Here is a 24,360-nt window from a genome sequence, read left to right on the forward strand (position 1 = left end):
CCATGAAGGATTTAGATAGACAACGTAGTGTGGTGTGTAAGAGCACTGGTTCTGAGGCCACACGCCCTGGTTTGTTTCCTGTGGTCTCTGGCCCTTTCTACCCATCTTACCATGGGCGAGTTAAGGAACCTGTCTGCCTTAGTCCCTCATCAGTAAAAGGGACTTACTAACGCTGCCTACTTCTTAAAATTGCTATAAGATAAAATGAGTTGCCATTTTAAAACAATGATAGCAGGGCTGGCACATCATAAGCACATCATAATGTGATAGGATGATAATGGTGATGATCTTGATGATGGTGTCTTCCCTGAAGCTGTATCACAATTTTAATGCCCAGTGTCATGCTTCCTAAAGTCTGTTTGTCCCTGGACACACCCTACTTAACCATAACACTCTTACTGACTTTACTCTTTGACTAGAGTAGGTGAGCACTCGTAGTGTCAGACTGGATTAGAATTCAAAGATCTAATTTCTGTTCTCTTTTCTAAAACTTAGGAGTATGGCAACTCTAGAAAAAATATTTACAAATAAGAATGTGATGATTTCATTCTAAGAATATTTGAAGGGCTATCAAGGAAAAGGAAATTTGCTTTGTACTTTGTGGTTCAAAGAGAGAGATTCGGGTGAAGGGATTTCAATTTATAGAGAAAGAGTTTTTGTCTCAGAATACAGAACATTTCTACAATGTTCTTGTTTTCAAATATTCAGATTTTTTTCAGGTCAGTCTTTTGTCTGGTTTGTTTTTTAATGAATTCATTTACTCAGCAAAAAATACAGGGTTATACTATGTGCCAATCACTGTGCTAATCTTTAGGGATACAAAGTAAAACAAGACAAATTATTTTTCCTCTCGTACTGACATAGGAAAGATACGTCAGCAAAGTGCCATCCACATTAGACTCAACAGATATGAATCAGGTAGTGGTAGTTAGTACTTGAGCTGATTTCCAGGATGCATCAGGTTAATGAAGTGGAGAGAGTTGAGGAGCTACAGTAATTAATACTACATGGCATTGGCACAGACATACATATAAGTACTTGTAAAGTACTTATATGTACTTATAAGTACATATAAAAGTATGTTCCTACTCTAGTTTTTACGAAAATTTTTTCAGATGGATTTAAAGTTAAAATTTAAGAGTAAACTAATTTGTGAAAGCTAGAAGAAAATACAGATTTAAGATTTTACTTATTATGGGGCAAGAAGTATATAAGCAATATAAGAAATCACAAGGGAAAAAATATATAGATTTGACATAATATAAATAAATTTTACTCATTAAAGTATTATAAAAAATTAAAAGGTGTACAAAAACTGAGCAATATATTTACCACTTATATAACAAGATTCCTAATTTTAATAAACAATAAATTCAACAAAAAGATACATATTCTAGTAAAAAAATTGGCAAAGTATAAAAACATATTTCTTAAAGATACAGATGATTAATAGCTTGTAAACATATGTTCATCCACACTACTAAACCAAGAAAATTACTTAAAATGATAATACCATTGCTTTTTAACTATTGATTTGTTAGAAAAATTGAATGGTAATACTCAGTATTGGGAAACAGAGAATAAGCCCTCTTACTCATTACCAGTGCATCTTTATTTTGGCACAAACTTTCTGGACACCATTTTCACAATACATGCCTTAAAAATTTCTAGGAATTTATGCCAGGGAAACAACCTACACTGCCCAGAGATTTATCTTAAATGCTGTTTGTAATAGTGATGCATAGCTTCCTATTACTGCTGTGACAAATTACAACAAACTTAGTGCATTAGAAAAACACATTTATTAATTTTTTACCGTTCTGGAGGTCAGAGGTCTGAAATGGGTCTTAACTGGGCTTATTGAAACGGGGTCAGATCAAGGTGTTGGCAGGAATGCACTCCATCTGGAGGCTCTAGGGGAGAATCCGTATTTTTACTTGTTGCAGCTTCCCGGAGCCACCTGCATTCCTTGGCTCATGGCCCCCTTCCTTCTTCAAAGGCAGCAGTGGAGCATCTCCAGGCTTCTCTCTGAATCTGACCCTGACTTTCCTACACCTCTCCTTCACTAATTATTAGCACCCTGTGATTATATAGCACAGGATAATCTCTGAATATCAAAGTCATTAATTTCATCACATTTGCCAAGTCCCATTCAACACGATAGCATACTCATAGGTTCTGGGGATTACACGCAGACATCTTGGGGAGCGGCATTATTCTTCCTACCACTGAACAAAAGTAGAGAAGTGGTCAAACATGTCAAACCTTCAAATACTAGACTGTGCCATAATCTTTAAAAAATATCTTGATAAAACTGTGTAATAGTATCATGTAGTTAATTGTAATTTGTATAAAAAAATTGGGAGAATAAACAGTGAATAGTCTGTTTTTCCGGTTTTATTTTCATTGTTTCCTACAATGAATATAGATTGCTTTTAAAATCAGTAAAACAGTGGTTTACAGAAACATTGTCAAATTTGAAAGTTTGCATTTAGAAAGGAGGGTAAGTGCTTTCATTTTTTCCTTTAGAAGTAAGATAATACGGATTCTTACTTTGCAAAGCAAAAGTAGTACAGTGAAGGTGAGACTTCTTATGATTCTCTGCTATTTGATCCTACAGTGGACACATAATCAGTGACTTCATTACCAGAGGGTTTTTATTACTGCATTTTGTTGACGTATCATTGACAGGAAACTCATCTTTTTTTTTTGTACAGGAATTCCTTTTATTTTTATTATTTATTTATTTATTTATTTATTTTTGGCTGTGTTGGGTCTTCGTTTCTGTGCGAGGGCTTTCTCCAGTTGCGGCGGGCGGGGGCCACTCTTCATCGCGATGCGGGGACCGCTCTTCATCGCGGTGCGCGGGCCTTTCACTATCGCGGCCCCTCCCGTTGCGGGGCACAAGCTCCAGACGCGCAGGCTCAGTAGTTGTGGCTCACGGGCCCAGTTGCTCTGCGGCATGTGGGATCTTCCCAGACCAGGGCTCGAACCCGTGTCCCCTGCATCGGCAGGCAGATTCTCAACCACTGTGCCACCAGGGAAGCCCAGGAAACTCATCTTTACAGAGAATGAGAGTTTAATTTTCCCAATATCATATTTGAAATTCTTTGTTAAATTCATATATTGCATGTTTACAAGAAAGAGTACTTTTTGTGATAAAACAGAGGGATTGGGGCTTCCCTGGTGGTGCAGTGGTTGAGAATCTGCCCGCCAATGCAGGGGACACGGGTTCGAGCCCTGGTCTGGGAAGATCCCACATGCCGCGGAGCAACTGGGCCCGTGAGCCACAACTACTGAGCCTGCGCGTCTGGAGCCCGTGCTCCGCAACAAGAGAGGCCGCGATGGTGAGAGGCCCGCGCACCGCGATGAAGAGTGGCCCCCGCTCGCCGCAACTAGAGAGAGCCCTCGCACAGAAACGAAGACCCAACACAGCCAAAAATAAATAAATTTATAAAAACAAAAACAAAAACAGAGGGATTCAAGCCAATAAGATAATGACAAGTATATTATAATTTAAATATTTTGATGATTTAATTTTGAAATCCATTCTGGAATGTAACATTAGAAAATGTCCATCCTCAGATTGTTGGAAGAAAAACTTTATGTAAGAGTTTTTGAATGTCAAGAAATTAACATTCAGCTTCAAGAAAGTATAGCTTGTGGCAGGCTGAAATAATGACCCCCAAAGATATCCAGAACCTAGTGCCTGGAATCTGAGATTTACTTTATATGCAAGAGATTTTGAAGTTGTGATTAAGGATCTTGAAGTGCGGTGATCCTCCTGGATTATCCAGCTGAGCCCTAAATCCAAACACAAGTAATCCTTATAAGAAGGCAGTAGAGAAGTATTTGTCCAGAGAAGAAGGCATTGTGACTGCAGAAACAAGGCGCTATTTACTGGCTTCACTAGGCAAGGGATGCAGCTGCAGCTCTAGAAGCTGAAAAGTATAAGGACGCTCTGCCCTAGAGTCTCTGGAAGAAGTGAGTCTCTGCCTACCCTTCGATTTCAGCCCAGTGAAAGTGATTTCAAACTTCTGACCTCCAGAACTGTAAGGAAATAAATGTGTGTCAAGCCATCAAGTTTGTGGTAATCTCTTAGAGAGACCATAGGAAATTAATCAACAGCTACACCTCTTTACGCCAGTACTTACTACCAGGTATTCTTACACAGTGTTTGAGCTAAATTTCAGAAAGATAAAAGCAAAGGGTTTGTGATTGCTATGTAATTGTCATCAATAATTTGCAGTTATACTTCTAGTGTACATAACCAGGTGATGTACACATGAACTTTAATTGAATTAAACATGAATTTGGAAGAAGTAATGTCAGCAAGGTGGTGATAGGAAGTCCCAATGCTTGTTCCCACAGAGGAACACCAATTTATCAGTGATATACAGACCGAAATACTTTTATTCCTTTTATTAAGAAGTTGCAGTGCCCCAGACAAACACAAAGCCAAGAACAGTCACGTTGAAATGGGTAAGATGGCCAATTTCACTTTACCTGCATCAGTCCCTAACCCCAAGCCAGGGCCAGGTGAGAATGCCCTGGATCGTGACTTCTCCTTTGGGAGGAAAGAGAAGAGTGGAGCATTCATCCAACGTTCTGGCTTTTCTGAGGGCTGCCCAAGGAACTGGTTTCTGTTTTGCCTCACTCAGAGCTCTGACAGAGCAGGTGTCTGACTCAGGGCACTGATAGGGACCTGGCATACTTTGGATGCTGGTTGGCCACTGAAAGCAAGAGAGATCAGGGCAGCTTTCTACTGTAGAACCAGAACTTGTAGTGTTGCAGGCACAAAAGAAGCAAGATTATGAGATCCTGAAAAAGATACCAGTAAGCCTCTCTAGTTGAGAAAATTGCGCTCACAGGCCTTTAGAAGTCACATTCCCCCCAAAAGTTTTTAGAGGCCCGCACGATGTCTAGGCAGGTTGATTAGTGAGGGTCTTCTTCTGTACAAAGCCAGTTCCTTAAAGACTGGCAGAGGTAGCTGCTTTTTCAAATGCACAGACCCCAACGCTAAGTTATAAGACACATGAAGAAACAGGGAAACACGACCAGAACAAAGGAACAAAATTAATCTCCAGAACCCAATTGTAAGGAAATAGAGCTGTATGAATTACCCGACAAAGAATTTTAAAAATTGTCGTAACGATGCTCTATGAACTCAAGAAAACAATGCATGAACAAAATGAGAATATCAACAAAAAGATAGAAAATATTTTTAAAAATTGGGAGATTGAATAAATGAACTGAAAAATTCACTAAAGGGGTTCAAAATCGGGTTGATAAAGCAGAAGAAAAAATCAGCAAGTTCAAAGACAGGTCATTTGAAATTATCCAGTCAGAGGAACAAAAAGAAAAAAGAATGGAAAAGAGTGAAGCAAGCCAAACGGACTTTGGGACACCATCAGGTGGACCGATATATACATTATGGGAGTCTCACAGAAGAAGAGAGAAAGGGCAAAAAACTTATTTAAAGTAATAACAACAGAAAACTTCCCAAATCTGGGTAAGGAAATGAACATCTAGATTTAAGAAACTCTGTAGACTCTAACTCATATAAATTGAAACAAATCCACACCAAGGCATATGATAATCAAATTGTCAAATGTGAAAGAATTTTGAAAGCAGCAAGAGAACTTGTCCCCTACAAGAGAAACTCCATAAAACTCTCAACGGATTTTTTGGCAGAAACCTTGCGGGGCAAAGGGAGTAGGATGATATATTCAAATTGCTGAAAGAAAGAAATTGCCAACCAAGAATAAATACTGTATCTGCCAAAACTATCCTTCAAATATGAAGGTGAAATGAAGAATTTCCCAGATAAAAATAAGCGGAGGGAATTTATCACCACTAGACTTGCCTTACAAGAAATGCCAAAGGGAGTCCTTCAAGTTGAAATGAAAGGATTTTAAAAAGAAACACAAAAGCCTGTGAAAGTATAACGCTCACTGGTAAAGGTAAATATATACACAAATACAGAATACTGTGATACTGTAATAGTGGCACATAAATCACTTTAAGTTCTCTCATAGAAGTTAAAAGACAAAAGTATTTTAAAAATCTATAAAATATGTTAATGGGTTCATAATATAAAATGATGTGATTCGTGACATCAATAACAGTGTGTGTGGGAGAGAAGCAAAAGTTTAAAGTACGTGTATATGATTGAATTTATCAGTTTAAAATAGATGGTTAACTCTGTTTCATGTAAGCCCCATGGTAAAAACCACAAAGAAAATACCTGTAGAAGATACACAAACGAACATAAGAAAGAGATAAAAGCATGTCACTACAAAAAAAATCAATGTGTCTTTCAGGGGTGTTTTACAGTTTCATTCTTGTAACTTTTGAGCATTTCTGATTAAGGGGATGGGGGATGGTGCAGGGGAAGAGGAAGAAACTTACAAGCATGAAAAACCCTTGTCAACAAATACTAGAAGTGGCAGAACAAAGTGTACGCACATTAGGCATATAAAGCAAAAATGTTTTAAAATCCAACCTCCATTATGAACATAAAAATTCCATAGCTTTCCTTCCAAAGGAACCCTGAGCACGTGGGCATCAGTTGCTGCAGATCAGCCATGAAGAGTTATTGAACTAAACCACTTCATCTTTTCTTCCCAGGATTGACATCTTCAAGTATGTGATCTATGGCGTTGCAGCTGCATTCTTTGTGTATGGCATTCTGCTGATGGTGGAAGGTTTCTTCACGACTGGGGCCATCAAGGATCTCTATGGGGATTTCAAAATCACCACGTGTGGCAGATGCGTGAGTGCATGGGTACGTTACCTGTCTTTGCTCAGGAGTCAGTGTGGGTTTATCGCAGGAGCACACAGGTGTTTGTGTTCATCTGCCAAGAACTGGAGGGTTTTTTTTAACACAGTAGCATTCCCTGCTCTGGTGGCTATTTTAAATCTTAATAGTATTTTCAAAGTAACGATTATTCCATGTGAAAATTCAGGTTCAAATTCTCAAATCATGTGCAACACAACTCATCTTGCTTCTAGAGGCAGCAAACTGTTGATTGATTTATGATCTATGTTTCCCAAATGGCTCTGGGCTTCCCATACAATATTTAAAATAACAGAAAAATCCGTCTGCAACTTATAACAGTGAATGTCTCTCTTCCTTAAATACATGTTTCATGTATTTTACTGTAAATTTGGGTGGGAACTATATTATGTAATTTCTGTTTAATATTGACATAAGGTAAGAATTACTCTATTATACTAATTTAGATTTTAAATCGTTATTGATACGATTTTTAACGGTAACTCAAACTTACAGTCTAGAGCTAATGCAACACAGAAAATGCATGTATATCTATTAAAGCACAAGACTGATGAAAATTAAGAGTAATGTGTTAAAAATACGTTCACATTTTTATGCAGAATAATTTTCATAAAATGAACTTTGGAGCTTCCATCCTTGACTAATGTATTTTTATTATTTCCCAATGCTATATGAGAATGTCTACTTAATTACAGCATATATTTCCTATTAAGTAAGATGTCTCTAATAAGGAATGGTGCAATTTATTTCAGTCTTACAGAAAAGTTCAAAAATACCTGTTAACCACCAACCATTTTTTCCACCAGCTTGTAACAAGTTCTAATATTCGCTCAGTGTCAATAATGATAATAATCTCATAAAATGGTTAGCCTGTGTTGTGGGTATTCGTAGTTGTCTCTGCAATAATTTCTTGTAAGACTCTTTTGGGGAACAATGTTTATTGTATTATCTAAGTGTTTAGGATCAGTAATATCAAATTACAGACCCAAAAGAAGTTTAGTTAAAGATCTTGAATTAATTTAATAAGTGAAATATGAAAATTCAGTGGGCTAATTTTCAGTGATACCTAAGGGATTTCTCTATTAAGAAGGCATGTTTGATTTTAGATTCATTTATACTCTGCCAATAGACTATGGTGAATTCAGTTAATGATGGGCTTTTTCTTATAATTAGGACAGTATCATTATAACACCACTCGTATGTCTTAGCAAGTCACTTAACTTCTCCGAATCACAGTTTACTGTCTTACATCATAAAGACATTAGATCATCTCTAAAGCTCATTCTAGCTCGAAGAGTCCATAATTCTAAAACACTAGTGAAATCATAGAGAAAAGGGGTCTCTTTTACCATTGGGGAGTGACCTTTCACCAGGAAGAGTGCAGTTGATTAGGTTGTTTCATTGAGATCGTGAAATTTCTGCATAAGATTGTATGCAGAAGCAAAAAGTCATGGAAGAGAACACCTATCTATGTGCCGTTACTAATTATCCGCTTGCCATTGACACTTCAAAGCTATCTCAAATAAGAATTTTTAAAGCAAAAATGAGCCACATTTTTTTCTATAATAGTAACAATTGTGTCACCAGTCCCACCCAACAGCCCAGAAGGATGGCAGCAGCTGCGTGGGCCCCTCCAGAGGCGAGGCAGCAGGGAGTCAGCCCCCCAAGACACCCCACCCACGCCTTTAGCACCCCTCCGCACCCGGGAATGAGCAGAATTGAGGGAGAAGCAGAGCTGCCCTCTTGTGTGTTTTGCAAAAGCAGCAACGCAGCGTGCGGCCAAGGCCTTTGAGTCAGGTGCGGGCTGTCCCAACATGGCCTCCATGAAGGGGACCAGCCCCTGCAAAAAGGGGACTGGCTCCACTGCCTGGAAATGCCCTGCACAATGCACAGCCCTGCAACCCTCTCATGCAGGATTTAGGGCTCCATGGAACCAGAGGAAAAAATAATAATAATGTTTTATCGGAGATTGCCAACAAACACATGAAACAATGCTCAACATCACTAATCATTAGAGAAATGCAAATCAAAACTACAATGAGGTATCACCTCACACCAGTCAGAATGGCCATCATCAAAAAAATCTACAAACAGTAAATGCTGGAGAGGGTGTGGAGAAAAGGGAACCCTCTTGCACTGTTGGTGGGAATGTAAATTGATACAGCCACTATGGAGAACAGTACGGAGGTTCCTTAAGAAACTAAAAATAGAACTACCATATGACCCAGCAATCCCACTACTGGGCATATACCCTTCAAAAAGATTCATGTACCACAATGTTCATTACAGCACTGTTTACAATAGCCAGGACGTGGAAGTAACCTAAGTGTCCGAAGAATGGATAAAGAAGATGTGGCACATATATACAATGGAATATTACTCAGCCATAAAAAGAAACAAAACTGAGTTATTTGTAGTGAGGTGGATGGACCTAGAGTCTGTCATACAGAGTGAAGTAAGTCAGAAAGAGAAAAACAAATACCGTATGCTAACACATATATATGGAATCTAAAAAAAAAGAAAAAAAGGTTCTGATGAACCTAGGGGCAGGACAGGAATAAAGACGCAGACATAGAGAATGGACTTGAGGACACGGGGAGGGGGAAGGGTAAGCTGGGACGAAGTGAGAGAGTGTCATGGACATATATACACTACCAAATGTAAAATAGATAGCTAGTGGGAAGCAGCCACATCACAAGGGGAGATCAGCTCGGTGCTTTGTGACCACCTAGAGGGGTGGGATTTGGAGGGTGGGAGGGAGGGAGACGCAAGAGGGAGGAGATATGGGGATGTATGTGTACGTATAGCTGATTCACTTTGTTACACAGCAGAAACTAACACACCATTGTAAAGCAATTATACTCCAATAAAGATGTTAAAAAAAAATGTCCTTTTGAAGCTGAATATATTAATGAATTTCTATCTGGAATTCTGAGTAATATTTACAGGTGGAATAAATTTTTTTGGAACAACCATATTATTATACGATAAGCTTCCAGAGTTAGTACTGAAAGAAACTTATTTTTATATCCCTGTTTTTCTATGCTGTATACAATGTAAAATGGTTACTAGTAACTGATTCTACTCACAAAATGCAATTATGCACAGTGCACAAATTCAGTTAATTTTAAAGCAGCTTTAGATCATTGAATACAAGATGCTAATCAATATTCTCTTTTCCTAATGAATACCCTTGAAAGCATAACTTGACCTGCATTATGCATTTCTTCTCATGCAGTATCAAGACCACTTCAAGTTCATTTCAAATTTTTAATGCTGTCATTCGAAATCCTTAATGTGAGGCACATAAAACACAACAGCACAGTATTAACCTTTGGGGGGTAAGAACCATTAACCAGTTTATTAAGATCATGTGAAAGTTACTAAAATATTCTAAGTAACAGATTATATTTAAATTAAATGGCAAATGGCCCTAAGTTGCGTACAAGTCAAACATGTTACTAAATACATTAAATGTGAACTTCAGTTTAAGGCATATAGAAATATTTATTTTCTTTGAATTTCTTCCCCATTAACTTTTTAAACCAAAAAAATATATATTTATTCGGTTGTAACTAGAGAGGCATTCAGTGACTCACATTTTGAAATCATGGGATAGTTGTTACACCCATCACTCTTTTCTTATTTCTAAAAATTTCCCATTAGTATTATGATAGCAATATGGATCTCAGAATTTATCTATGCTTGTTCTGACACTTTAGATTTTTAAGCCCAACACTTTTGAAGTAAGAGAGTTCTTAAATGTGCTACTCTCTGTGGAAATCAATACATTTATTTTCCATAAATCCACCTGCTCTAAGTGTTATATAAAGCAGTAGAAATTTTGAAAGTATATGTATTCATTTGCTAGAGCTGCCATAACAAAGTACAACAAACTGAATGGCTAAACAACAGAATTTATTGTCTCACGTTTCTGGAGGCTTGAAGTCCATGATCAAGATGTCAGCAAGGCTGGTTCCTTCTGAGGGCTCTGAGGAAGATCTGTTCCTCTAGCCTCTGGTGGGTTGCTTGTAATCTTTGGAGAGCCAAGCTGATAGAAGCATCACCTCAATCATTGCCTTCATCTTCACCTGGTGTTCTCCCTGTCTACATGTCTGTGCTCATATTTCCCTTTCTAAAGGACACCAGTTATATTGGATTAGGGCTCTCATTTTAAATTTGCTTACCTCTGTAAAAGCCCTATCTCCCGATAAGGTTGCATTCTGAGGTATGGGGTTGAGGAATTCATCATATGAATTTTGGAGGAGCACAATTCAACTCATAACAATGTGCCTTATAACAGCAACAGTATGCCACACACGATGTTTAAAGCAACAAAAATAAGCAGTTACTTTTGTTACCCCCTTTTTACAGACGAAGAAACGTATTCTATTTATAGTCCTTCAGTATCCAAGGGGATTGGTCCCAGGACCCCCATGGATACCAAAATCTACAGATGCTCAAGTCCCTTTTATAAAAAGGTGTGGTATTTGTATATAACCTACACATGTCTTCCCGTATACTTTAAATCATCTCTAGATTACTTATAATACCTAATACAAAGTAAACTCTGTAATGGATTGTAAATACAATGTAAATGCTGTGAAATAGTTGCTGGTGTGTAGCAAATTCAAGTTTTGCTTTTCGGAACTTTCTGGGATATTTTAAAAGAATATTTTCCATTCGTCGTGGTTAAATCCAAGGACGTCCAAAAGGAAGGCCAACTGTATTTATTTTAATCCGTCCTGTTACCTCAGATGTTTATAGATTTTGACTACAGCATATTAGACTAGTGTCCATAAGACATACTCTATAGAACTACCTTTACATCTATTCACTATGTAATGACTCCTGGCTCATTTTCATGGCTTAAAGTTAAGTTTTAATAATAAATCCAGTATTAACAATAGGAAATGTTTGTTAGGTGCTTACATATGCCAGTTGCTATGCATGGGACTTTATGAAACACTAGGGCATTTGATCCTCCAAACTATGTGAAGTAGATACCAATATTAGTTACCTTCATTTCACAGATGAAGAATCTGCCAGCAAGAGATGCGTACATGGTGGGCAGTGGGGCCAGATTTGGATTTGAGCATCTGGCACAGAGCCCATGTCACTAAACTCATGGTCAGGATTTGCCTTGTCATTTTATGTTTTATTTGGGCTAATGTCATAGGAGAATTATCTGGTTGTGAGAGTTTTTAGTAATTCACCAGTCACTTTTGTTTTACATCTTGGTGAGATCATTCATTGATGATTGGAAAGTTCCTTTGTTGCAGAGATGTCCTCATTTTAACCTTTATCCACAATCATGAATTATCTCTCTTTACAAGACAAGGATGCTCTGTGGGATATGAAATAACTCAGTCATCGAAGGTACTTTTCTATTTTGATGGCTGCCGATAAAGAGTTCTAAGGTGACTTCCTAAGTAAAGTTGTCATCAAGGAACTCTGCATTCTAGTCTGTCTCTAAAATCCAGTATGTTCGAAAGTAAATTAAAAAGATAATAACAGTTTCGATCCAAGACTGCCAAGTTCCTAGAATAAGGCTTAGTTTCTCTCTAGGATATTCCACCTCTAACCTGAAGAAGGCAACATGATTTGTTTCAGATTATAACAATGCACTCTAACACTTTCTCAGTAGGGAAAAAAGGGGGAGGTGAGGGGGAACGTAAACTGCTTCAGGCATAGTGGTAATATGTAGAAATAATGTTTCAAAAAGCAGTGCATGTGGCAGATGGCACCAGGAGCTTGTTTGCCACAGGTATCTGAGGTAGATCTCCTGCATGCACGTACAATTTCAGAACTGGACTGTAAATACAGGACAGTACACCAATCTCAGTGTGACCATCCAGACACTAACTCTGCTGGTACATAAATTATAGCAAAGAAAGAAAACATGGGTCTCATTCTTTTCAGATTTAGGGCATAAAACTTGACAAAAAATTTCAGTTAGCCTTAGAAGATGACATTGACAAAAGGGGAAAATCTCTTGTAAAAAGTAAATCTTCTAGTGTTAGAATTTTTAATTCAAGAGACTTAAAACTGCTGGAAATGAAAAATTGAAGAAAAAGTTTGAATCATCCTGATTCCTCTCCAGTCACCATAAGTCATGATTGGAATTCTATTCAAATAAAATAACTTCTCAAAATATTGAGCCAAGGCTTTCTTTTGTGTTTGTTTTTATCCTTTTGATTACTCAAGTCATGAAATATAGTCTTATGCTAAGCCTTTCTTTTTTAAATTTGTATATTCAAGTGGCATTTTAATCTCATTAGACTTCTCTATGTATCAGATCATCCATCAGATCATCCTAGGATATAATTTCATAGCATTTATGACTCCTTATATTTTTAAAATCCTAAAGTATTTTTTCAAAAATAAACTTTTAATTTTACAATAGTTTTAGATTTACAGAAAGATGAAGATGGTACAGAGAGTTTCCATATATATAAAACTCAGTTTTCCCTATTAACATCTTACATTAGCATAGTACATTTGTCACAATTAACGAACCAATATAGAAACACTATTATTAACCAAAGTCCATGCTTTATTCAGATTTCCTTAGTTTTTACCAAATCAAATGTTCTTTTTCTCTTCTAGTATCCCACTCAGGGGATACAGATACCATACTACAATTTAGTCATTTCTCCTTAGGCTACTCTGATCTGTGACTTTTTCTAAGACGTTCCTTGTTTTTTGATGATCTTGAAATTTTTGAGGAGGAGTAGTTAGGCATTTTGTAGAATGTACCTCAATTGAAATTTGTTTGATATTTTTCTCATGATTAGACTGGGGCTTTGGACTTGGGGGAGTATCTTTCTCATCACGTTATTTGATATACATCTAAAGTACTATTAATTGAAAAAGAAAACTAAAGACATTAATTAACACATTCTCTGATCCATGTTTTCCTAAACAAAATAGTTCTATTAAAAATAATCATGCTAAAATACAATTTATCATAAATAAACTGTACATAGCAGGGTAATACTCTATAGACCTCTATTTTCATTTCTACAGAATCCTCAAAACCCTCAGTTTCTGATTTAATTAATATAAAAGTAAATCTTAGACTGTGATGCCCACTGAAAATTTCTAAGGGAATATCTCCATGACTAATGAATTTTCCATTTCTGCTTATAAAGATATTCTAGTTTAAATGAAGTCATTTGCAGGTATAGACTGTTCAATCAAGTTTTATAATAAAGCTAGAAATTCATCTTAAGGATAGATAGAAAATGTCCTCAAATTCATAGATTTTATGAATCCCAATGTAACATCCTGAATACATTCACTCACAGTAGCTGCTTCTACTGTGAGTAACCTCGATTTTATGTGTTCGGGTGACACTGCAAATAGAAATATTTTTTAAATTGGTTCAAATATTTAAATTGGTTCAAATATTTCCATACGTGTAAGAGTTATAAATAGGCCACTAGATTGGGGATGAAATAATAACTCTGGATTACAAATGGTCTTTTAAAATATTGATTAATAGATCTCTTTTTCAGTCAGGAACTTCATGCCCACTGTACTGGGAATAATCTCCACACAAAAGATCTTTATTTTTATATTTTCTTTAAAAAAAAGCAAGAGTTATATGCTTTTCTGACTTTGCCTTTAAATCAGTAACATTTTATAAAACATATGAAGCTTCACCATATTTTTGAGACTCAATTTCTTTATCTCTTTTTCTCATTTTGAGATTAACTACCATAGTTTATGTTTTTAAATTACTTTATGGGGAAATGGTATATTAAGGATATAAAAATCAAAAGTTCACTGAGGAATGACTAAGCCTAGTATTATTATATTGGGATTCTTGGTCAAAAAAACATTTCTCAGATATTTACAATGTAATTGATAATAAAATAGTATTCACTAAGAGGAAGTTTCCTCTGTAGTAATATTTGCTGGGAAAGGCGCCAGTGATGCTTTTATCTTTAGTATAATTTGATTTTGTTTTCATTCTGTTTTCCCTTGAAAAGGTAAGCTCTACATAAGCACATACATGCTGAGCACGTTGATGAACATGGGTGACTTACAGTTTTTGCACAGAGAGTGGTTAAAGTCTGTGATAGATGTTGTTGACTAGTATATACCCAAGGCCTCAAACAGTACATGTTGTTGACACATGAGATATTTTCATTATTAATGAGTAAGTGACTTTCATCTGGGGTTCGGAAGATAGAAAGAAGTTCTATGAGTAACCTTCAGGGTGCTAATTAGAATGAACTTTTTAGAATACTGCAGTAATCCAAGTGTTAGGTAAGGCAGGTGGAAACTCGTGATGGATCCTGTGTTATATTCTGAAGTATTTTAATGTCATTTGTTGAATGAATGAGACCCATGCAAGGTAAAAAGAAGAAAGCATTACAGTTAATATATTTTAAAATAGATTTTATTTTTTAGAGCAATTTTAGCTTCGCAGCAAAATTGAGCAGAAAGTACAGAAATTTCCTATATACCCCCACCCCGACATATGTACAACCTCCCTCACTATCAAAATTCTGCACCAGATGGTACATTTGCTACAATTAATGATCCTACTCTGATGCATGACAATCACCCAAAGTCCATAGTTTACCTTAGAGTTCACTCTTGATGTTGTAACTTCTGTGGGTTTAGACAAATGTATGACATGTCTCCATCTTTATAGTGTCATACAGAATAGTTTTACTGCCCTAAAAATCCTCTGTGTTCCACCTATTCATTCTTCCCTCTCTGCAACCCCTGGCAACCACTGATCCTTTTGCTGGCTCCATCGTTTTGCCTTTTTCAGAATGTCATGTAGTGGGACTCATACACTATGTAGTCTTTTCAGACTGGTTTCTTTCACTTAGTCATATGCATTTAAGGTTCCTCCGTGTCTTTCCGTGGCTTAATAGCTCATTTCTTTTAGTGCTGAATAATATTCTATTGTCTGGATGTAGCACAGTTTATTTCTCCATTCAGCTACTGAAGGACATCTTAGTTGCTTCCAAATCTTGGCAATTATGGATAAAGTGGCTATAACCAAGCAGATAATTTTTTAAAGAAAGCTTCTGATCACTACTTGCGCTAAGATAGTTTTGGGCCATGATGGTGACAACGATGATGCTTGCATATTTTCAAGTAATTTACATAATAACGTGAATTTTTTCTGCAGCAAACTTTACACTGTATACTTTTCAGAGCCTACTGAGTTCAGTATTGTTAATGCTGTTCCATTTTGCATTCTTAGTGATAGTATATTCAGGTGTCCATTTGCTTTTTTTTTGACTTGGTATTTTCTCATATTAGAACTGTGGTTCTCAACCAGCGGCTGTTTCCCTACCCCACCCCCAGGGGACACTGAGAAACTTTGGTTACACGACTGGCATCTATTGGGTAGAGGCCAGGGATGCCATTAAACATACTGCAGTGCATAGGGCATTCCCCATAAGAAAGGATTTTCTGGCTGAAAATTTCCACAGTGCTGAATTTGGGAAGTCTTGATTTTGAAATTTGGTTCACGTCCAGTCCCTCACTCATCCGTGCATTTGGCTGTTTTGTTGACATTGGCAAATCATCCCAATTGTACTTTTTTTTTTCTCCTTCAGGTGTGGTACCCTGAAGAGCCTGCAGATAAATAGCAAAGATGTTTTCACATCAAACGTACTCATGAGAGCTTTATTGATTCCAATAGAGCAGTAGTTCCTCACACTGGACACCCACTAGAATCTCCTGTAGAAATATTGTAAATACAGATATAGTTGGCAAGGGCAAGGCCTGAGCATCTCTTTCTCAGATTTGCCAGATGATCCTAACGTGTGGCCACAGTTGCAAAGCACTATCAGAGGCTGTGCGCCCTCAGCGCATGTCCATCCAGTGAGACTGCTTGATGACAGTATCTCTAAGCCTGGAGCTATTTCTGCCTTTGATGAAATCTAAAGCTGTTTCCTTTTTTTTTTTTACACTGTTTCCTTTTGCTGTTGAAGTGGGGACATGATTGAATTGATACTCTTTAAATCCATTCACAGTGAGGAAATGTCATTGAAAACATATTATTGTGAAATGAGGGGGCTCTGAGTTAAGATTTAGCTAAGTACTTTTATATCCGGTGTCTCGAAACGTTAATGAGAAAGGGACCTTATAGGCAATGACCTGAGTGGAACCCGACAGTATACGTTTGGTATATGTTTGCATAGATCCATTTTGTTCATTTCACTAAAGTTTGGGTCTGCCTCATGCCTGAATTTGTTCATTATATCATAACATTCCGTTCGGTATGTGGCTTATTTTTTCAGTGTTTACATAGTTCATAGACTCAGAGACTCCTGGGAGTCAGGGTCAGCTGGCTCTTTTTCATCAGGGCTGCTAACTTCTAAGATGTTATTTTTACCCGGATTGGTGCACATCTGCTAAAGTTGCCCAGAAAGTCTGTAGCTCAACCAAGTCTGATTTTCTTAGACATCAAGCCTAAGTTCATAGGAGTTCAGATGAAAAACGAATTACCTTTTACAAGTCATTCTCCAGTTAAATGCACTGTCATCTCAATAGCTCCATAGTCAAGGAGTAATCATCTGTTTTAGCCTTCTTTCAAAGGTTATGAAAACCTTGTCTCCCGCAGTTCTATATTTCAACCTCCCTTCTAAATTTCTAACAATGATGAGAATATCCAGGTTGAGATCAAAACAATAATTACATGTTTTTTTTTAAATTTTAAGCCACTAACAAGTAATTCACAGCAATTTTGTTGAATTTAATACTAACCGTCAGCAAATGTATTTTGAGTAAAAACAAAAACAAAACAAGAAATAGGATAACAAGAAGATGCTATTGTGAAAGTCATTGGCATGTTCTGATGCAACGGTACTCAAATAATGATGTGATAATGAGATTGCTGGATACTAATTATGAATCTGGCACCCACTCCCTATCATTTAATGGCGTTTTTTTACCATCGAAGATCAACAAGTTAACTAATCTAAACCAAACCAAGGAAATTTTACTGAGATTTTTTTTCTTTGTGAATTAGGAGGAAATGGTCAGCAGTTTACTCTAAGTGAGTGATATATTAAACAATGGCTGAAATAAGAAAAGCCACTGAGTCTACTTTGTATGTCAAACTTCCACAAGACCCATCCCTCCCTCCTTTCTTATAAACAGGGCCACAGCTGTTGAATTTAGAAAGTAAAATTCCTTGCTGTTCAAGGCAATAAACACCAAATGCAACGTAAATAGGTTAGTCTGTCCATACCTCACCTTTAGAAATGAAAAATAATTTTTTGCTGAATCTAGCAACTTCCTCTCTTGGGATTTCTTCCTAAGTAAGATTTACTGTGGACCATGTTTACTGTTAAGTGATTTCATATCTGAGCCCTGTGAGAGAGGTCTGCTAATTTCCAGTTTGTGAATGAGGAAGTGACTCTGAGCCTTAAGTGAGATGTGAGTGATCCAGTCCTCTGATGTCAAGTCCAAGGTTATTTTATTTCTTCCAGTTTTTTTTTTGTTTGTTTTCACTAAACTCCCCAAACAGATATTGCAGAGTTAAATTTCAGAAAGTGTTTCATCTGAATAGACGTTAATAAAGGCAAAAGATAAGATTTTCAAAATCAGAAGAGTTTTTCAAATGCTCAGAGATTGTTCTAATAAGAGTAGCTTATTTAAGATACAGAGAACAGACTGATGGTGGCCAGAGGCGGTGGTCAAAATGGGTGAAGGGGGTCAAAAGGTACAAACTTCCAGTGACGATCAAAAGGTACAAACTTCCAGTGACGAAATAAGTAAGTCCTGGGGATGTCATGTACAGGGTGGCACTTATAGTTAATAATGCAGTATTATATATTTGAAAGTTGCTAAAAGAGGAGATCTTAAAAATTCTCATCACACACACACAAAAATTCGTAACTATGTATGGTGACAGATGTTAACTAGACTTATTGTGGTGATCATTTCACAATATATACAAATATCAAATCATTATGTCGTACACCTGAAACTAATATAATATTATGTATCAATTATACCTCATTTTTTTAAAAAAGTAGCTTATTTATTTATTTAATGCTCAGACAGCAGAATGCATATCTGTCACATTTCTAGTGCAAAGCTGGAAATAATTTATGATAATCATGAGATATTTTATTACATACAGAGAATTTTTACCTAGAATCACGATCAATTTAAATAATTCGTCAGTCTTAGTAATTATCAGACTCTAAGTGAAACATAAAATAGGAAGACAGACATATTTTTAGCATCTTTAATTTGGATACTTTAGTGACTATGAACTGCTGCTGCCTGAAATGTAACTGCTTGGTACTCCGATTCAAAAGTAAAGTCTGTCGTGTCTTAGAACAAAAGTTATGCACTAGTCGTCATGAAAAACATTTTCTCACAGCAAAGATTTACTCTATAATGTTCAGCTTTACTACTGTGCCATAACATTATGGCAAATATGAGTCAGAACTGTGGTTTAAGAGTCATTCCTTTCATTGCCTTGTCAAGTAGCAGTTTCAAAGGGCTCCACGCCACTTTGAGTCTAAACCTATTGAATTCTAAGTCCCATCCTGCAGTGAATAGCACCTTCAAAAGAAGCTTTTGAAAAATCCCCTGGGACAGAAAGAAAAACAAGATAGAGAGGACGAAGCCGAAAGCACACTGATTACTCTCCCGTGGGTTCCGAGTTACTGGTTCCCTCCAGAGAGCTGGGTCTGGAGCGGCCATATCATGTTCATTGTTCCTGAGACTGTAAATTAGCCTGGAGAGCTACAATTGTGAATAATGAAGATGTTAATAAACAGGGCTTTTTCCTCCAAGGAGTTCCATTAACAAGATTTCTTCAGTTTTGGGGTGGTTTCCAAACTTTCTAGAGTCTTTCTCCTTGAGTGGGAGCCCTCTTTGAATAACTTTCCCAGACTGAAGAAGTTCTCATTCTTTTTATTTTCTCCAAACGTGAAATGAAACCTAATTTCCTTATTCCGTAGAGTCCTATCATTCAGGCAAAATATATGTTTGATGGTAGTAGTAGTAGTAATCAGTAATACTATCTAGAATAAAAACTAGCTAATACTTTGTCTGGGCTTCTTATGTGCCAGATTCGATGCTGAATGCTTTTCCCGTATCATCTCATTCCAGCCTCTCTACAATCATGCAGTGATTGTAATTGTAGATTACAATTGTGATTGTAATTGTAGATCAATTTAGCAGGTATTCTCTTGCAGAGGCAGACACAGAGACATACAGAGCAGCCTAGACTCATTCCAGCTCAGAAGTCTGTGCCTTTAATCAATGTGCTCTAAGGCCCCTGTTATTGCTAAATAAATGTGACATTTAGGCTGGGGACACTGTGAGTGGCATATCAATGCTTGGTCAGTCAATCAGTCAATCAAAGGTAAAATTAATATGCATGAAAGAAGACTTAGATTTAAAGTTTACAGAAGTCATTAAAAAGGAGGAGTAGAAATACACACTAATATTATATACTAAAATGACTTGTGAATCATCATATTTAGAATGTTAAATGTAAACACAATTAAGTAGCTTAAGTATTTATGATATAAAATCGTGCCCATTTAGTTAATAAAGTTATTGACAAGGTTCTAACTCACTGTGCAGAATCCCCTCTAAATTTACCAGTTGATGTTTTCTAAAGTTTAAAAAACGTGCGGTGAGATTTTTAAGATAAATACATGAATGAAACAGGCATTAAGATGCAACTGGATGATCTCTTTGCACATCAGAACCTCAGTTTTCTGGCAGGTTTCTTCACGTGACCCATGATATTCACCATCTCTCAGCTTCCCAGGTTGCAGTGCCTACCTGGGTTGTAATAATTCAAACCTTTGATATCGAGCTATGTAAGTTAAGCATAAAATTCTTCTTTTCCAGTAGATTTTGTGTTTTCTGTCTCGACTTTTTCTCTGTTGCAGTTTATTATGCTGACATACCTTTTCATGCTGGCCTGGCTGGGAGTCACGGCTTTCACCTCGCTGCCAGTTTACATGTACTTCAACCTGTGGACCATCTGCCGAAACACCACCTTAGTGGAGGGAGCGAATCTCTGCCTGGACCTTCGTCAGTTTGGTAGGTCAATCTCTGGCTGTAAAACAGAACCTCACATGGTTTCTCCCAAATAACTGCCTCTGAAATAGTGTAAGTCACTTTGGAACCATCATTGCTTCTTCTACCAAAGAGATAGATGTATCAGAGTCTTCCCGTTTAAGTCATTCTTTTAAAACTGAAATAATTCGGAATTTCAGAGTGATTGGAAGTTGATCTCGCAACATGAACCCGCAAACATGTGTATGTGAACAGGCTGTCAGGTTGTGTTTCCTGGTGTTGGCAAGTTATAATTTTGATTTTCCTGTCCTGATTCCTGTGAACTTTTCCTACTCAGTGTGATGTTTGCATAGTATTTTCATTCTCTCATGATAAACTATACAATTTGTGAAGTCTGCTATGAAGATCATCTAAGAAATATGTACTTCATTGTCTTCTGAAATAGGGCAAAAAAAACCCCAAAAACCTTAGCATTTCATAATAACAAAATCAAAAAATGTTAAATAAATCGGTAGTCCTCTTTGGTTATTTTTATTTAGGGCTAAAACCTCACATAATAATAATACTTTCTTATGTATATAGGGGCTTACAATGTGTAGACCCTATTCTGAATGGTTTGTATATGTTGACATGTTTTAATTCTTAGAATAATTAAATATGGCAGACAGTGTTTTCCTCTTTATAAATGACAAAATTGAGGAACCAGGAGATTAAATTACCTGCCCAAGGCGATACAGCTAGTAAGTGACAGAGCCAGGATTCACCCCCAACTAGCTTCAGTCTGTTCTTAGCTAGAAGTTAACTGCCTCTCCTGTCAAAACAAGTACTGAACTATGAATGTGTAGAGTCTAATCTCACCTAACCTATTTGGAATTCTAGCCCATCGTTTGTAAAAACATGGGGGCTACAGAATTTATAAAAGATATGCATATTCACAGGCTCAAAGGGACTTTTTTTCACAACACAGCTATTAAAATCTAAAGAACGTTCTAAATGTTTTTCTCTAATGGGGGTTTCCTCATACTTCAGGCAAGCTGGAAACATTTCAGTAGATGGTATGTGCAAGCCTGTGGCTCTAAGGTTATACTGTAGACAGATTGTAGGGTACGGATAGAACTAGTCTATCACCAGCTAGCCGTGTGTTCCAAAAGTGTGGCCTGCCCACCCTCTCGTGAGAAGGAGTCCCCAGCCCCCACTGTCTGGCCCAAATGAAAAGCAGGATGACCTGCTCTGTGCATGAGGTTCTCGGCAAGAAGATGATGGAGGGAATGTGGAGAGCTCTCCCACTGGGGAGGTTTTAACTTTGGAATCATGTCCCACGTAAACACAGGAAAAAGGAAACGTCGGCACCAGCTGCTGGATGGAGGTCACTGGAAAATAGCTGCTTGGAAAACCACGGCCCTGACTTCAGTCACCTCCACCCCACACACTACAATGTCTTCCTTTAATTCTGCTGATCTGAAAAATTAAGATTGGCAAAGATGTGACTAGTGTCACAGAGAGGGTTGCCAGGTAGATTACAGGACTCCCAGTTAAGTTTGAGTTTCAGATAAACAAGCAATATTTTTTTTAGTCCAGTATGTCTCAAATATTGTATGGGACATAATTCCAGTAAGTGTAAAGCATGACTATGATTAAAGCTGCTCTTTGAACCTTAGCGCTGTTTACAACATAGTTACCAGGATTTATGCAAGTTTAGCTTTTCTTTGTGACATGGAAGGGAAGGCACTTTTCAGATGTCATGCAACCTTTTACATCAGCCTTAAAGGCTTTCTGTTTGCTCTTAACACAGAATCTACTGCCTGGATAGCATTTCTTTACCCTCCAGATAATAGGTCCTTAACAGGAATCCTGAATGTTCATATACAATCAAGTTATAAACAAGGGGCATCAGAATAGAAAAGAACGTTCACTCCCCAAAATGTGGATTATGATGGGCATAGACGGAGACAACAGAGTGCCGTGATAGATTGTATGTGGGGTTGAGAGAAAAAGAAGATTCAAGAAGGGATTCATTTTTTGATTGAGCAACTGGGAAGATGGATGAAATGAGACGGGAAAGCCAACCAGAAGAGCTTGCTCAGGAGTGGGGCAGGTGAGGGAGAAGATCAGAAGTTCAGTTTTGACAATGTTAATATTTAGATGCTTATTAGAAATCTCAGCAGAGTTGTCAAGTAGGAAATTGGGTATATGGGTCTCGATTTCAGGAGAGTGGTATGGGCCTGGCTGTATGGATTTAGGAGTCTTGATAATGTTTAAAGTCAAAAGCTCTGAGACAGGATGAGATCAGCAAAGGAGACAGATGACTGAGGACTGAACCCTGGGAAGCACCAATGAAAGGGGTCCTAGCGGAGAGGAGGAACCACCAGACAGAGATGTTGAGAGGGAGAAGCCAATGAGAGCAGAAAGGCAAAAGCAAGAGACTGTAGATTTTGGAACCCAAATGAAGAGACCATGAAGGACACAGAAGTCATCAACTGCCTCTAATTCTGCTGACTGGCAAGTAGAAGGAGAACTGAGAATTCATCTTCTGCTTTAACAATGTGGAGGGTATGGGTGACCTCTATAAGAAAAATTTCCATGGAGGATTGGGGTGAATTTGACTACGAAGGGTTTAAGTGGAAATGGAAAGAAAGAAATTGCAGACTGAGCAAAGGCAACGCTTCCTGCAAGTTTTGCTGTGAACGTGAATAAAGAAACGGGTGAGGAAATGTATGCACAGCCAAGGTATTCCACGGGAATGAATGAAATCTGTAATAGGTCAACATGGAGAAAGATGGCCTTTCCTGGGAAGCTTTCTCACTAATGATGGTTCATTAGTCACGTCTTCTGGAGGTTCTTTTTTAACCCCTCTTAGAGCTGTCTTGGCAAAAAGGGAAGGTCGCAGAGAAGGATCTCTGCATTCGATGTACTGCAAGTAGATTCTTTTTAATTGAAATAATTGCCCAAACTCTTGGCAAAGCAGGATGGTAGCAGCTCCACAGAGATGGACGGTTGATGGTGCGCCTCAAAGCTAAGAAGGTGTGAATATACGCACATATTAAAACTCAATAATATGTGCATATATTACTATGCAGCAAGTGCTAAACGCTTAGGAATTAGTTTGCCCAGAACTTGTGAATTTTTCTGCTCATGTATATATGTGTTTAACACTTCAGGAGTTCTCAAAACAAAATCAAAGACCCATTTTAGGATGAACTTGATCACTTCTCTAACATGAGGACTGTGGCAGTGTATGTGCTTGTTAAAAATGCAACACTCCTGGCAAACAGTCACAGATTCTGATTTTACAGTCCTGTGGTGGAGTCCAGGGATAGATATTTGTGATAGTTCCCCCAGGAGATTCTGATGCAGTCGGTCCATAAACCAACCGGAGCAAGGGTAAATCGGAGTAAAATTGCAGCTTTTTATTTCCCCTTACTAATAGCACTGTTTTCAGAATTAGCGGAGAAAAACTGCTCCTTTGGGCAATACGCTTTTATAGACTAACAGAGGCTTTGTACCAGCAGAACACTTTTAGATCCTGA

General features: G+C 37.5%; 1 protein-coding gene across 5 annotated transcripts in view; it reads left to right on the plus strand.

Annotated features, from left to right (window-relative positions):
• Positions 1–24,360, plus strand: part of GPM6A (glycoprotein M6A) — a 257,938-nt gene that overhangs the window by 227,899 nt on the left and 5,679 nt on the right. For all 5 annotated transcript variants that reach the window (XM_068532117.1, XM_068532120.1, XM_068532119.1 and 2 more), the window contains exons 3-4: positions 6,631–6,787; positions 20,704–20,857. In XM_068532117.1, the coding sequence (XP_068388218.1) occupies positions 6,631–6,787; positions 20,704–20,857 (311 nt within the window). The remainder of the gene's footprint in view (positions 1–6,630; positions 6,788–20,703; positions 20,858–24,360) is intronic.

This window comes from Eschrichtius robustus, chromosome 21 (genome assembly GCF_028021215.1).
Source record: "Eschrichtius robustus isolate mEscRob2 chromosome 21, mEscRob2.pri, whole genome shotgun sequence".
NCBI classification, from domain to species: domain Eukaryota; kingdom Metazoa; phylum Chordata; class Mammalia; order Artiodactyla; family Eschrichtiidae; genus Eschrichtius; species Eschrichtius robustus.